The following is a 12,637-nucleotide window of genomic DNA, read 5'->3' as shown; positions in this document are numbered from 1 at the left end:
CATCACCAACACCAGGAGTCCACCCAAACCCATGTCCATTGAATTGGTGATGCCATCCAAACATCTCATCCTCTGTCGTCCCCTTCTCCTCCTGCCCTCAATCTTTCCCATCATCAGAGTCTTCTCAAATGAGTCAGCTCTTTGCATCAGGTGGCCAAAGTATTGGAGTTTCAGCTTCAACATCAGTCCTTCCAATGAACACCCAGGACTGATCTCCTTTAGGATAGACTGGTTGGATCTCCTTGCAGTCCAAGGGACTCTCAAGAGTCTTCTCAAATACCACAGTTAAAAAGCATCACTTCTACTGCGCACAGCTTTCTTCACAGTCCAACTCTTACATCCATACATGACCACAGGAAAAACCATAGCCTTGACTAGATGGACCTTTATTGACAAAGTAATGTCTCTGCTTTTCAATATGCTGTCTAGGTTGGTCATAACACTCCTTCCAAGGAGTAAGTGTCTGTTAATTTCATGGCTGCAATCACCATCTGCAGTGATTTTGGAGCCCAGGAAAATAAAGTCAGCCACTGTTTCCCCATCTATTTGCCATGAAGTGATGGGACCGGATGCCATGACCTTCATTTTCTGAATGTTGAGCTTTCAGCCAACCTTTTCACTTTCCTCTTTCACTTTCATCAACAGGTTTTTTAGTTCTTCACTTTTTGCCATAAGGGTGGTGTCATCTACATATCCGAAGTTATTGATATTTCTCCTGGCAATGTTGATTCCAGCTTGTGTTTCATCCAGCCCAGCATTTCTCATGATGTACTCTGCATAGAAGTTAAATAAGCAGGGTGACAATAGACAGCCTTGACGGACTCCTTTTCCTATTTGAAACCAGTCTGTTGTTCCATGTCCAGTTCTAACTGTTGCTTCCTGACCTGCATACAGATTTCTCAAGAGGCAGGTCAGGTGGTCTGGTATTCCCATCTCTTTCAGAATTTTCCACAGTTTATTGTGATCCACACAGTCAAAGGCTTTGGCATAGTCAATAAAGCAGAAATATATGTTTTTCTGGAACTCTCTTGCTTTTTTCCATGATCCAGCGGATGTTGGCAATTTGATCTCTGGTTCCTCTGCCTTTTCTAAAACCAGCTTGAACATATGGAAGTTCATGGTTCACGTATTGCTGAAGCCTGGCTTGGAGAATTTTAAGCATCATTTTACTAGTGTGTGAGATGAGTGCAATTGTGCAGTAGTTTGAGCATTCTTTGACATTGCCTTTCTTTGGGATTGGAATGAAAACTGACCTTTTCAAGTCCTGTGGACACTGCTGAGTTTTCCAAATTTGCTTGGGTATTGAGTGTAGCACTTTCACAGCATCATCTTTCAGGATTTGAAATAGTTCAACCTGAATTTCATTTCCTTCACTAGCTTTGTTCATAGTGATGCTTCCTAAGGCCCACTTGACTTCACATGCCAGATGTCTGGCTCTAGATGAGTGATGACACCATTGTAATTATCTGGATCGTGAAGATCTTTTTTGTACAGTTCTTCTGTGTATTCTTGCCACCTCTTCTTAATATCTTCTGCTTCTGTTAGGTCCCTACCATCTGTCCTTTATCGAGCCCATCTTTGCATGAAATGTGCCCTTGGTATCTTTAATTTTCTTGAAGAGATCTCTAGTCTTTCCCATTCTATTGTTTTCCTGTATTTCTTTGCATTGATCACTGAGGAAGGCTTTCTTGTGTCTCCTTGATATTCTTTGGAACTCTGCATTCAAATGGGTATACCTTTCCTTTTCTCCTTTGCTTTTCACTTCCCTTCTTTTCACAGCTATTTGTAAGGCCTCTTCAGACAACCATTTTGCTTTTTTGCATTTCTTTTTCTTGGGGATGGTCTTGCTTCCTGTCTCCTGTACAATGTCATGAACCTCCATCCATAGTTCATCAGGCACTCTGTCTATCAGATCTAGGTTTAATCAGTATTCTGTCGTCTAAGTCATCTCAAATTGACATAACAAAATTCCATGGACTAGGTGGCTTAAACAGCAGATATTTATTTTCTCATAGTTCTTGAGGGCAGAAGTCCAAGATCAAGGTACTAACGTTGTTTCTGCTGAGAATACTCTTCCTGCCTGCTGCTGCTGCTGCTAAGTCGCTTCAGTCACGTCTGACTCTGTGTGACCCTATAGACGGCAGCCCACCAGGCTCCCCCGTCCCTGGGATTCTCCAGGCAAGAACACTGGAGTGGGTTGCCATGTCCCTCTTCCTGCCTAGCAGATGGCAATCTTTTCACTATGTCCTCACACGGTGAAGAGAATGAGACAATGAAAATGCTCTCTGGTGATGCTTCTTATAAGGTCACTAATCTCTTCCATCAGGAGGATCCAGCCCTCACAACTTCATGACCTAATTATCACTCAAAGGATCTCCCTCCAAGTAACATCACATTGGACGTTAGGACTTCAAGAAAATAATTTGCCGGGGACACAATTCAGTCCCTAGCAACTGTCAATTTTGATTACCTTAGATTCATCACAAGAGTCACATATATAATTCCCCTTGTCAGATAATATCTGTACTTGGTTTGGTATTAAAGTTGTCCTCACAGTACAAATAAATTATCTAAATTCCTTTGTAATGAACTTTTTCAGTCGCTAAGTCATATCTGACTCTTTTGAGACCCCATGAAGTGCAGTCCTCCAGGCTCCTCTGTCCAGGGGATTTCCCAGGCAGCCGTTTCCTTCTCCAGAGATCTTTTGACCCAGGGATCAGCCCACATTTCCTGCATTGGCAGGTGGATCATTTATCACTGGGCCACCTGGGAAGCCCTCATGATGAACAGTTACCTTTATTCTAACTATGCTGTGTTGTAGAATAGAATCTTTCTCTTTCTTCCATTATTTCATAGATATGGTGGGTCTTTATTTTATTTCATTTTGTTCTGTTTATTTTGGCAAACAAAACTAGTGTCATTTGCCTATATTTGAGTGCAACCCAAGCATTGGTCTTGCCTGTTCCAAAGGCCGCATTCTACTCTATGTGGGAAGAGGGATGCTGGTTCCAGGGAAGAGGCTGATGCTTCCACTTCCCGGAATATCATGTCACTTTCAGCTCTACCCTGACCTCTAGGTTCCTGGGAATCCTGGGCTGTAGTCTTCCCTCAGTGCAGTGTTTCTACCTAGGTCTGGGCTCAGTAGATGCTTGTGTTTTGCTTGTCCTGTTAATTCTCTCCATACAACTACCCAAGTCTATGCTGGTATTATAATTTAGAGGAAGGTCAAAATAAAAAAACCCAGCAGTGAATTATAATTTAGGAATCAGAAAAATGAAAGTCTTATTCTAAGTATGATAATTCTCAAATCATGAAGTTACCCATCTCATGGACACACATTCATTCCTAACTTTAGATTAACCCTCAATTTACAGAATGACTTGCTACTTCCCACGCCATTCAATTCCTATAACTCAATACTCAGTGGCAAGTATTCCTAGAGAGTGAGTTACGCAGTCTAGGATGACAAGCTGAGGTGGGAAGAAACTACAGAAGAATAGCCTGGGTGAAATTTTAAGTCTTGGCTCTTTCAAAGTCCCTTCCAATTGAAAGTCAATCTTACTCATTAATTTGTGATTTTACTTTATTTGGGCCCAGATTTTTTGATATGATTTGATGATTTATCTAAATCATATAAAGTGGACATGCATGGTAGATTTCAAAACCAATAAAAATTTATTACCACTAGGAGATACAGAGAGGAACTATTAGTCACTCTGAGTCCTGCCTAAAGAATCTTCTGGGTCGTTTTCATCCCATTATGTCCCTAGACTTTTCTTATTTGACATGAAAAGGCTCTACTGCTGTATCACCCCCCTGGAAATGGCATCTAGTTTTTTCCTACTGTAAGTTAAAGGAAAAGTCTACGTAATAGTAAGAAACTTCCCTTCAACAAGCTGTTTGATTGTAGTGAGTGAAAAAATCATCATGGGAACAATGGAGCAGAATGTTTGAAAGCAGGGAGGACCTAGAAAAGAAGTGAGCAATATAGCCACTGCTAGAGTATTTGATGGGTTCTCTTTCTCAGAAGGTATGACTGATGTTTAGGGAAGCCACATAAATAAACTTCAAGCACTTGATTCTCCTATAGTAAGTTTTAGAAGACTTTCTGTGTCATAAGTTATACTAATTGAAAAACAAAACTAAGGAAATTTGGGGTATTTCCTGCTTTGTGCCTTGAGACCTCGTCTTCCTTCAAGCTGCAAATTATAGAGAAGTCTGCTCTTTTCTCATAGTTTTATACCTATAAACTACACTGTCAACTTACATTGTATGCTATAACTTACCACAATGAACTACAATCTGCCACATTGGATAAAAATGATAATCATTGTAATTATGTATCAGCACAATGCAATAATGAGATAATAACAAGACTTCAGTACCTTCCCTGGATGCTACACAATTGATTGCAGTCATGGACACATTGCCTGTTTGGCCCTCCTGGATGGAGTCAAAAGTTTATGCTCCATTACAAGGAGGACTTCCAGCAGGCTGTGGAATATACTTGTATGTACATCTATTGTGAGTTTCCAGAACTTTTTCTTGAAGCTTGCACATCATTCTCTGGATTATTCTCTTGTAAAACTCTCTAGGGGCTTCTGATGTGTCAGGGCAATAAATTCATTCCAAGACAGCATTTGGGATATCATGAGAGAACTTCTGAACAAAAACAGAATACCCCATAATCAACACTACCTGGAGATTTGGAGATTAACTTGTCTAGCCTCATAAGATGTTCACATCAATTTCCCCTGATGTATCAGCCCCATCTGTATAAAAGTTATTTGTCTGAACCAAGACAGAGATTAAGTCTAGCAGGCTGGAACATTTTTATCCCAAATGAAAGCAAGATGTGATCATGTGTAATAGCTATATCATTAAAAGGGCACAGTCCCCATGGTGTTATTATAAGCATTTGTTCTAACAGAAACTCTGTTTTGTTTTTTTTTTTCCTTAAGTTTCTTTGTTGCTTAATTGGTGGAGGTTGATTTTTATCAAATACGTGATTGTTTTTATCCAATTTGTGTCATCTGAAAGTTTCTATTTAGAAATTCTAAGACAGTGGTGAAGAGTACTGGCCTTAATGCATTTATCAATGTTGGATTATTAATATTAATTTGAAGATAAATATTACTACGGTTTTCACATCATGTTTTTCTAAATATTGAAATGTTTGATTTCTGTTGGAGTTTTAGGCTATGCCTCCATCTAGAAATGATTCAGGTTACCCCTTCCCTCAAACCTTTAGAGTAGTAAAGTGTTAGCAGCTCAGTTGTGTCTGACTCTTTGTGACCCCATGGACTATAGCCGCCAGGCTCCTCCATCCATGGGATTCTCCAGGCAAGAATACTGGAGTGGGTTGCCATTTCCTTCTCAACAGAGTAGGAAAGTCACCTGCAAGTCATATCTGAAAGTTTTACTATTGTACTCATCTGTTTTACTGTTTTTTCTTCTTCTTTTAGTGTCAACCAAACCAAGACCCCACAGTGATGAATATTCAAAGAAGATTCCTCCTCCCAAACCAAAACGGAACCCAAACACTCAGCTCAGCACATCTTTTGACGAAACGTATATCAAAAAGCACGGACCCAGGAGAACCTCACTTCCGCGAGACTCCTCGCTCTGCCAGGTCAGCAGCCCCACAGGGGACCCCGAGGAGGAGGAGCCGGTGTACATTGAGATGGTGGGGAACATTCTCAGAGACTTCCGGAAGGACGATGAGGACCAGAGTGAGGCTGTCTACGAAGAAATGAAATACCCCATTTTTGACGATCTAGGCCAAGACTCAAAATGTGACCTCGACCATCACAGCTGTTCTTCGCAGTGTGCTACTCCCACGGTGCCTGACCTGGACTTGGCCAAGTCCTCAGTGCCATGTACTCCAAAGGGTTTGCTCTGTGACATCCCCCCGCCCTTTCCCAACCTGCTGTCTCATAGACCCCCGCTGCTGGTGTTCCCCCCGGCCCCGGTGCAGTGCTCGCCCAACTCGGATGAGTCTCCGCTCACCCCGCTGGAGGTCACCAAGCTTCCGGTGTTGGAAAACGTGTCTTATATGAAACAGCAGGCGGGAGCCTCTCCATCCTCCTTGCCATCGCATGCCTCAGGCCACGCAAAACTGGAGAAAGACCAGGCTGGAGCCCTGGGGCCGGTTCCCGCCGCCTCCGTGCTGTCCTCGTCCCCTCCCCCGCCCTCCACTCTGTACCGAACGCAGTCTCCGCACGGCTACCCCAAAAGCCACTCCGCTTCCCCATCACCTGTCAGCATGGGCAGGTCCCTGACCCCGCTCAGCCTCAAAAGGCCCCCGCCCTACGACGCCGTGCATTCGGGCAGCCTCTCCAGGAGCTCGCCATCAGTGCCTCACTCCACCCCCAGACCGGTGTCAGACGGGAGCAAGATGGTCAACGCCGCGGTCAATACCTACGGCTCGGCTCCGAGCGGCTCCCGGTCCAGAACCCCCACGAGTCCTTTGGAAGAGTTAACCAGCCTCTTTACCTCGGGGCGCAGCCTGCTGAGGAAGTCGTCCAGCGGCCGCCGCTCTAAAGAACCTGCAGAGAGTAAGTGCACAGACACTGTCCTTTGTGACTTGAGTGCAAGGAAGCCCTTGATGTACAGATAAGGCACGTGGTGTGTGAACTTGTGGGGGCTTCCCAGGTGGCTCAATGGTAAAGAATCCGACTGCAAATGAAGGAGACTCGGGTTTGATCCCTGGGTCGGGAAGAGCCCCTGGAGGAGGAAATGGCAACCCACTCCAGTATTCATGCCCGGGAAAGCCCAAGAACAGAGGAGCCTGGTGGGCTACAGGCCAGGGGGTCGCAGAGGATAGGACTTAGAGACACAGCAACAAAGTGAGCTTTGGTCTTTTTAGTTGAAAGCTCAAGATGCGTGATTTTATTTTCACCATACCAAAGGAAATATTGCCTTCTTACAGGTCCTTAAAAGTGAAAGACAGAGGCAGGGCCGTCTGAGTCAGAGAGATGAACATGCGGGTTTTGCGGATGGGGGAGGGGGCTGTGAGCCAAGAAATCGGGAAACCTCTAGAACGTTGAAGAGTCCAGGGAACCCATTCTCTCCTAGACCTTCAGAAAGAATGGGAGCCCAGCCGACAGGCTTGATTTCAATCATGTGAAATGCGTTTCAGACTTTTGTCTTCTAGAATTTCGAAGTAGTAAATTTGTGTCATTTTTTAAGCCGCCAAAACGAAAAAGGAACTAGTGTGTTCTGAAAGAACTGAAAGTGGCGGTCTGTACAATATGACATATTAAAAAGAGGAATCAGTTTTAAATTTAAAATGAAGTGTAAGATCTCAATTCTTAAGGGACCCCTGGAAACCTAACAAAGAAAACATATTAGTATAAAAATCTTTAGGTATGTCTTGATTTGGCAGGAAATTATACATTCAAACATGGAATTGGTAAGGGTTAAAATTACCTTATATTAAAAACCTGCTTAAGCAAATCTGTATTAGAAAGCCTTTACTGGAAAGAGAGCAATTTGAATAGAGTTATTACTTTTTAAAAAAAACACAAATTATTCTCTCCGCACACTCCATGTTGCGACATACTTACCTTCCTGCTAAACTAGACTAGGCTTGCTGTTTCCCTTTTAAAGCCCTTGGTGATTAGCATCTTATTCCTATGGTACTTTTCCTAGATCTATCAACACATAAATTACAGAAAGATTGTTAATGATAAATAGGTGGGGAAACATGATATTTACCACTGAATTTCAAAGACTGGGGATTGTCTCTATCTGAATGACCAATCCTTTTGTGAGATCCAAATCACTACGTAAAGGTATTGTAAAGTCAAAACAGATCCCAGTTTTCTCAATGTTCATTTCATTAAATTACACTGTTTTCCTTTATTTTAAAATGTCTTAGGGCACCTAAACTGAAAAGTAATCATTTACATCTCAAATGATGCCGTCACCATCCAACGCAGGAGACATAGTTTCCATCGGGAAGATCCCCTGGAGTAGGAAATGGCAACCTGCTCAGCTGCTTTCACCTGGAAAATTCCTTGCATAGAGAAGTCTGGCAGGCTGCAGTTCCTGGGGTCAGGACTGAGCACACAGGCATTCATGAAGTTACACTGAGAAACTTCTTTAAAGGAAAAGAACTCTTCAGCATGTCTAATGAAGATGGTGATGAAATTTCATAGATAATTAACATTTATTAGTGGTTATAAGCAACTTTTATCTGTTTCCTCTTTAATCCGAAAGATGTATGAAAATATTAACTTCTTACCACCAGACACATTCACTACTGAGCGTTGTTTCCGCTTTGGCCCAGCCTCTTCATTCTTTCTGGAGCTATTTCTCTGCTCTTCCCAGTAGCATTTTGGACACCTGTTGACCTGTGGGGCTCATCTTTGGTGTCTTGTCTTTTTGTCATGTCTTCAACTCCAGATGATTGATTTGGTTTAAACATAGATCTAGTAAGCTTCTTGGGAAAAGGTGGAAAAAAATTATAAAGAAGATTTTACTCTCAAAGTACATACTGGTTAGTATGAAATTAGTAAACGTTTAATCCTAGAATTGGTGAAATTAGCCAGTGTTCTCCTTACCTACCAGTTTCTTTGGAGGTTTCTTAACAGCTCCAGCTGGCAGTTATACCAATTAGCTAGAAAAAGTATATGTAAAAAAAGTGATTAACTAATGAAGTTATTTCAAGAAAAATCCATCTGTTAGAATCAGACTATGTGTTATATGTCACAGACTTTACTATTCAACTCCAAAATGAGCTTTGTATGCTTCTAAAACCAAGCTTGTACATGGAAAAATGATCTAGGCTCTTTATAGCTTTTTAGAGATCTGAGGATTAAATTCCTTTCCATATATTATTAACTGTGCATCAGCTCTTCAGAGAAAGGTCATGCCCTGAGTTATATCAATTCCAATGTTTTACTGTATCATACGGAAGGGAGGGAAAATGCACATAGTATTTCTAATGAGTAATACAGTGCCATTTTTTTTTTTTGACTCAGGAAGAAAATAGAAAAACACTGTCTGATGTTAACACAATCACAGGGGCTCTCAGAATCGTCCTGTGATTCAAAATGTAGATCCAAAAGTGTTGATAGCTGAGAGTTTACCTACAGTTACTGCTGCCCTCAGTGATACAATTATCTGCTTCTCTCTTGACAGATAGGATTTGTAAACACGTGCCTATAACACAGGGAGAGGATAAGTGATATCAAGTAGTATACCATTCATGACCTCTGAGTCACATTCTTTTTTTCTTTTTTGCATTTCAGAAATAAAAGTAAGACTTATATCTCTGTGCTCCATACCCCACTAAGTTTCACTAGAAATGTTCATTTTGCTAATATTCTGATATTCAATTCAATGGAAATATAATCTTTTGGCTTTAAAAATCTATGTCAAATAATTTATCCCTTCAACTCTTATTTTTAATAATCTCTAAAAGATACACCTATTTAATAATTTCATGTCTTAAAGGCTTATAATTATTGATGGAGTTTGGGAAATAGGAGTTAAAATAAGACAGTAGTTTTAGACTATGAATCAATTTCATTTTGCTACACAGTTTTCTAAATACAGCCTTCACATTAATTGAAGCATGTTTTTCTAAGAAGCATTTTTTTTAACTCAAAAGCATGCTTTTCCTAGTAGATCTGGCATTAGTTTGTCATTTAACTATGCATGAGCATAGTAATGATAAATTTATGTAAACTGGTTCTTATTAGTATTTTTAAAATTTGTATAGTGCTGTGTGCTTAGTCGCTCAGTTGTGTTTGACTCTTTGTGACCCCATGGACTGCAGCCCGCCAGGCCCCTCTGTCCATGGGGATTCTCCAGGCAAGAGAACTGGAATGGATTGTCATGCCCTTCTCCAGGGGATCTTCCCAACCCAGGGATTTAACTCAGGTCTCCCACATTGCAGACAGATTCTTTACCATCTGAGCCACTATATATCACCTGTACAGTGATAAAGAAGATAGCAAGCATGTTAGAAGTGATTAACTTGTATTTTATTTTTGCACATTTCTTTGTCTATATGAGAAGTAGGTGAAATATTGCATTGGCCAAAAAATTTGAACAAACTTTTGGTCAACCCAATACAAATATGCTTTGTGGTGAATTTTCTACTTATCATTTTTATCTTCCTTTTACACATTCTTTTTGTATATATCCTTTGATTGGAATCTAGAACACTTAGGTCATGAATAGGCCATTTTGTTTTAATAAATCAAAAGCCCAGAATCATAGAAACTATTAGCCAGAATCAAGTGAGAAAAAAAGAAAACTCTTTTATCCCCTCAAATACATCTTTTAAAAATAAAGTTCAGCCTATTTTTAATATAAATGCATGAATGTATGTTCCTATGAAAATGTATGAGGCATAATGAAGGATATAATTAAATTTATGGTATACTTGAGGGACAAAATGCAATAGAAAAGTTAAAAGTGGAAAGGTGTAAAGAGAAACATTAAAGAAAAAAATAGAAACATGAAACAGCAAAGAGAAGCAATAAATTAAAATACTGAGGCACCAAGAAACATACACAGTAAATGCACACATCAAGTCAAGTGGTCATATAAACAAATGTAAGTGCCAACCAATGAAGCACATGCAAAGGTACACAGAAAACCAGAGAAGAAACACCAAAACACAGTAGGGTCAACAAAAGATCAAAGAAAAAGAAAGATGCAAGCTCATTCTTCTGGTATTGTTGCATGAGTGCTAAGTTGCTTCAGTCGCGTTCAGCTCTTTGTGACCTTACAGACCTTAGCTCACCAGGCTTCTCTGTCCGTAGGATTCTCTAGGCAAGAATACTGGACTTGGTTGCCATGCCCTCCCCCAAGGAATCTTCCTGACACAGGGATTGAACCCACATCTCTCATGTCTCCTGCATTTGCGAGCAGGTTCTTTACCACTACCACCACCAGGGGAGCCTATGAAAGCAAAAGTCACTCGGTCATGTCCGACCCTTTGTGACAGTATGGACTATACAGTCCATGGAATTCTTCAGGCCAGAATACTGGAGTGGGTAGCTTTTCCCTTCTCCAGGCTATCTTCCCAACCCAGGGATCGCACCCAGGTCTCCAGCATTGCAAGTGGATTCTTTACCAGCTGAGCCATAAGGGAAGCCCAAGAATATTGGAGTGGGTAGCCTATCCCTTCTCCAGTGGATCTTCCTGAGCCAGGAGTCAAACCAGGTAATCAATCCAATATCAATCAATTCATATATATTTTTCCCACCCTTTTAATAAGACTCCCTTTTAAGACTTTTGGATGTTATGTTACATATTTACAATTATAGATATACATATGTCCTTTGGGTCTGATGACACACAGTTGGGAATCAGATGTAACTTTTGCCTTTCCACTCACTTTCTTAAACAACAACAACCCCAAACCATCAAACAAGCAAAATCAAACCAAGAAAGTACCCCATGCCCTCCACCTCCCATACACATGCCTTTTTCATTGTTTAAGTAGCTCGAGGTCAAGTGATTCCCAAAATATTAGGCATTGCAGGTAGAACAACTGATCCAATTGACTCTTACTTATTTAATTAAAAAAATAATTTTAAAGTAGAAACCAATGATTTTGGTAGGTTGTATGTCTATAGTATCCCATTTTAAAGAAAAAGGAAGGTATATGAATATCAGGGTGTTTATGACTCAGGGTCACTGCTGTGATCATCACTGTGTGTGATGTACTAACACTTGAGACCTGTCCAGCAAGATGACTTGAACAAGGGAGGCCTCACACAGGGGTGGCCATTATTGTCCTGTCATTTGTAGTAGCAGTGACAGTATTGATAGATTAACTGTGATACTGAGGTCTCCTCCAGTGGGGCTATTTGAGGTTGTAGAGCTCACTAGTCCTCTGTAGCTCGACTATTTAAATTCACTTAAATTATTCTATCTCTTGTGGTTTTCCTGCCTCCTCTGGCCTGCATGTAGTTTTATTGATGCATCTGGCCTCTCCTCCCCTCCCCTTCTTCCCTGTTCCTTTTGCACTTTTCCTCATTGTATTATCACATCATTAATCAGTTTTGGACCAAGAAACCAGATATCCAAACTTGTCTGTGGAGCCTCTCATCGAACTTAAGTGTTTGACCTGCAGAGTAGGGACTTTGTGACCTTTACTTTCAAAGGCCACATGAATCCATTTGCTTAGTCTTGGATGAAGTTCTCAGATTCATGTCTGAGATGGTCCGGGGTGTCCACTTTCTGAGAACTCAGCTGTCCTGGGAAACATGAAACTAATGTTAACTTACACATTTTGTTAGCCCATTGGAAATATTTTTTCCTAGTAAAATCTGGCAAGCACACTAGCTAAGGACTTTATTTTTCCCTCCTCTTTATTCCTATGAAAGTAGAGACTGACAAAGAGTGGGTTGGACAGAGAAGCTGAGGGGAAGGGTGGGGAAGAGAACCCAGGAGCCTGAATCTTGCATTTACTGTGGGGAATGGGTGAGCCTTCAGCCTGTTACTGCCCACTGCCCAGCATACTGACTGTGAGCAGAACTTCCACTTGCATGGTGACTAGAAGCCACCTGGCTGGTGTTGAAGGGTGAAACCTGGAACCTCTGGAACATACGGATCCTCCAAAGGAGTGGTAAAGAACTCACTGGCCAATACAGGAAACATAAGGGAAGCG

At 41.2% G+C, this 12,637-nt stretch overlaps 1 protein-coding gene across 1 annotated transcript in view; it reads left to right on the top strand.

Annotated features, from left to right (window-relative positions):
- Nucleotides 1-12,637, top strand: part of NYAP2 (neuronal tyrosine-phosphorylated phosphoinositide-3-kinase adaptor 2) — a 308,670-nt gene that overhangs the window by 182,542 nt on the left and 113,491 nt on the right. The window contains exon 4 of the mRNA XM_040228470.1: nt 5,466-6,557. Coding sequence (XP_040084404.1) covers nt 5,466-6,557 — 1,092 coding nt within the window. The remainder of the gene's footprint in view (nt 1-5,465; nt 6,558-12,637) is intronic.

The sequence above is a fragment of the Oryx dammah genome, unplaced genomic scaffold (assembly GCF_014754425.2).
Source record: "Oryx dammah isolate SB20612 unplaced genomic scaffold, SCBI_Odam_1.1 HiC_scaffold_27, whole genome shotgun sequence".
Classification (NCBI taxonomy): Eukaryota; Metazoa; Chordata; class Mammalia; order Artiodactyla; family Bovidae; genus Oryx; species Oryx dammah.
The sequence above is the reverse complement of the archived record's forward strand: the minus strand, read 5'-3'. Positions and strand labels throughout refer to the sequence as shown.